The 4,058-nt window shown below is 42.5% G+C and overlaps 1 protein-coding gene across 1 annotated transcript in view; it reads left to right on the top strand.

Moving 5' to 3' along the window:
- The window catches only part of LOC307044667 (echinoderm microtubule-associated protein-like 6), a 52,632-nt gene that overhangs the window by 28,614 nt on the left and 19,960 nt on the right, over positions 1-4,058 (top strand). The window contains 5 exon segments of the mRNA XM_079689978.1: positions 316-375; positions 377-428; positions 1,746-1,873; positions 2,410-2,551; positions 2,937-3,089. Coding sequence (XP_079546104.1) covers positions 316-375; positions 377-428; positions 1,746-1,873; positions 2,410-2,551; positions 2,937-3,089 — 535 coding nt within the window.

Genomic DNA, 4,058 nt, shown 5'->3' with positions numbered 1-4,058 from the left:
AAAGAAGGAAGCCAAGAAAAGGGAAAAAGGAAGGAAGGAAGAGAGGAGGAATAAACAAGAAAATGGGAGGGAAGGAAATAAAGAAGGAGAAAGGGAAGGAAGGAAGGAGCAGTTTTATTCATTCAACATTATTCAAAGATCATTACATAACGTTCTCTACGTCAAGTTAAATGTAATAACAATACTTTTACTTGAATTGAAATCTGTTGATCTTACTTTGGATTGGAGTTTAGGTCTGAGAGATGTTACTTGTACTGCCTTTTAAACTCCTATAATAACTGAGAGCGAATACATAACTTGTAATAATGATTCCAGGGTTTTGTGACGGGGGGTAAGGACGGCGTGGTGGAGCTGTGGGACGACATGTTCGAGCGCATGCCTGAAGACGTACGCCATCAAGAGAGCCTCGCTGTCCCCGGGGTCCAAAGGTACACACGGAACAAACTTAGTTAAAAACGTCTAACAGATATTCAAGGTAGTATTCATGTAATAATTATAGTATATTATATATATATATATATATATATATATATATATATATATATAACCCTTAAAGGTCCATGTCATGGCCATTTCCACTGATCATAATTCCATTGCTGAGGTCTACTAGAATAGATTTATATTGTGCAATTTTCCAAACTCACATTGGCTCCTCAAACAGCATCTCTGTAAACTACGTGTATTCACTGAATTTCACTCTCTGCCTTTAACGGCTCGTTGTAGCTCCAATAGCTCCAGCCCCCACCCTCCCTGTGAGCACAGTGTGCTCTGATTGGTCGGGACGTTGTGAATCGCGCTGAGCTCCGTGGAGGTGTGGTTTCCTTGTTTAGCGACACCGAAACACAGCCAAACTCACCCAAACACAGCCTAACTCATCCTGAGCACACACAAAGTCACAGCCGAAGTAAAAACAATAAGTGTGGCTTGATATTGAGTAAGAAAAAGGTTGATAAACGCTGTGAGAATGGGTCTGCAGAGAGAATTTTGCTGCGATCCCAACTGTCTGTTATCAGCCTGCAGCCAGGGAGGAGAGATCAGCAGAGCTGCCTGCACTGAGTGTGTGTGTGAGGAAGTCCGTGGATAGGTCAATTTAGACCAATCAGCGGGGGCTTAACGTAACGGCTCCGCGGATTGGCCCATTTAGTTCCGGGTACGTGCTCACGTAATCTCGTACCCGGAAGAATCAAATGGATGATGACGTATCTCCAACGAGGCGTTTTGGGGAGGTCTTTTCTGTGTTAGAGTTTTACTCGCTACAGGGTGTACTTTGAGGGTTTTGACTCTGCAGACCGTTTACATGCATAAAAACCTTCATAACACACAAGGGGACGGGTAATAACCAGAAAAGCATGACATGGGACCTTTAAACAAGCAACATATCTAATCAAAGAGAAGAAAAATGTATGAATAATGTATGAATAAAAAACATAAAAAGCATATTTTGTATCCAACAGTGCCATCAGGTGGACGTATGGGGACACGCACAACTGTTTGTAGAAATATTAATGTGTTTCTATCATTTTACACCTGTGTGTGTGTGTGTGTGTGTGTGTGTGTGTGTGTGTGTATGTGTGTGTGTGTGTGTGTGTGTGTGTGTGTGTGTGTGTGTGTGTGTGTGTGTGTGTGTGTGTGTGTGTGTGTGTGTGTGTGTGTGTGTGTGTGTGTGTGTGTGTGTGTGTGTGTGTGTGTGTGTGTGTGTGTGTGTGTGTGTGTGTGTGTGTGTGTGTGTGTGTGTGTGTGTGCAGGCCTGCTGCTGGAGGACAACCCCTCCATTAGAGCCCTCACTCTGGGTCACGGTCACATCCTGGTGGGAACCAAAAACGGAGAGGTTGTGGAGATTGACAAAACCGGACCCATGACCCTACTCGTGCAGGTGTGTATGTGTGTGTGTGTATTTAAACTGAAAAACAAAGTGCCCATGACAACAGGCCAAACACCATCTGCTGAGGAAGATCATGTGGTATGTAGAAAGTGTGTGCGAGTGAGCGTGTGTTTGAATGAGAAAGGACCTTAGGAGGAGGTATTTTTACATTTCTGGCAGTCTGGTATAGCACCTGTTGCCATGGTGAAGAGAGCTGTCCGAAGATCTATCAGCACACGCACACACACACACACACACACACACACACACACACACACACACACACACACACACACACACACACACACACACACACACACATAACCACACATACAAATGTTATCGAATACACATTCACAGATGCATGCAAATGTATGTGAAATTGTGTGTTTTTAAACGTGTGTGTGTGTGTGTGTGTGTGTGTGTGTGTGTGTGTGTGTGTGTGTGTGTGTGTGTGTGTGTGTGTGTGTGTGTGTGTGTGTGTGTGTGTGTGTGTGTGTGTGTGTGTGTGTGTGTGTGTGTGTGTGTGTGTGTGTGTGTGTGTGAAGGGTCACATGGAGGGTGAGGTTTGGGGTCTGGCTCCTCACCCCCTCCTCCACGTCTGCGCCACCGTCAGCGATGATAAGACTCTCAGACTCTGGGAGACGTCGAGCAATCACCGCATGGTGGCCGTCCGCAAGCTGAGGAGAGGTGTTTGATCTATTCGCTACAAATCCTAGATATCTGACATTATTTTCCATTCATCAGTATTTTTATTACGAAACGGTACGATACGATACGATAATACTTTAATGGTCAGATCAAGCCTGAAATTTGACTTGCATCACAGCAGCTCCATGTGTAACATCAACATGGACAAATATCAAGAGACAATACAATTGATGTGTTTTTACTATTTAAAATGAATATGAATAAACAGAAGACAGCTATAAATGGGCTACCAATTTGTTTTCCTATCCATTCACTACAAATCCTAGATATTTGACATTATTTTCCACATATAAGATAAATAAACTGAACAGAGGTAAAGAAAGCGAATTTAATACAGTTTTAATACTTTCCCACATTCCTCCAGGCGGTCGCTGCTGCTCCTTCTCCCCCGATGGGAAGGCCCTTGCGGTGGGTCTGAGTGACGGGGGGGTGATGGTGGTGAACGCAGACACGCTGGAGGACCTGCTGAGCTTCAACCACCGCAGAGACGCCATCTCAGACATCCGCTTCACCCCAGGTACACACACACACATCTACACAAATATAACCAGAGATGGCAAAAGTACACACACCCTTTCCTAAAGTAGAAGTACAGATACTCGTGTTTAAAAATACTCTGGTGAAAGTAGAAGTACTGACTAAACTTCTTTACTCAAGTCAAAGTAAAGAGGCTTTGAAATGTACTGAAGTAAAAAGTACCCATAACTAGCAGCTGTTTTAAAGAGTACCTGACCTCCCTTTATATTAATAGAACAATAATGTCATTGTTAGCTAATGAATGTTTCCATGGTGACCAACGGCAACATGACAACGTTTTCATTGGTCCCTCTTCTTTAGAGAAGACCAGGAAATGATGGATACACGGATCGTGTTCAAATCAATAGGCACGCAATGACTCTAAATAACAATGATCACGCCACCAAACACACATTCAGACTAAAGGAACCAGCCTGTTTGGAAAATGTGAGAAGTAGAAAGTACAGGTATTTGGTTTCAACATGTAAGAAGTAGAAAGTACAGGTATTTGAGTTCAACATGTAAGAAGTCAAAGTAAACAATCGTCAGAAAAATAAGTAGTGGAGTAAAGTACTGATACCAGAAAAATGTACTGTAACGAAGTATTTGTACTCCACTACTTCCCACCTCTGAATATAACTACTAGTCTAACTACTGCTCCGTGCTGAGGACTCGCATTGACCCTTTCCAAAAATAATTAGCATAACTTTCAAACTAAACAGGCCAAACTAATCTAATCGAGAAAATCGATTGCAGTGCCGTTTTTTGAAAAGATAAGCAAAACTTCCACTGACATGTTTTATTTTCACAGCTAATGTCACTAATAAGACTTTAATAATTGACACACACACTTTCTGGAGAGTGTGATGATTCTGGGCATGGAAAGAGATTGATAATCCTGCAAAAAAAGTATATTACATGATCAGGGTGTCCGCGGGGTCTTAAAAGGTATTAAAAGTTGATAAATCAA

Source organism: Notothenia rossii, assembly GCF_949606895.1.
Source record: "Notothenia rossii genome assembly, chromosome: 6".
In the NCBI taxonomy this organism is placed as follows: Eukaryota; Metazoa; Chordata; class Actinopteri; order Perciformes; family Nototheniidae; genus Notothenia; species Notothenia rossii.
Note: the sequence above shows the minus strand (reverse complement) of the source record. Positions and strands in the feature narration are given on the sequence as shown.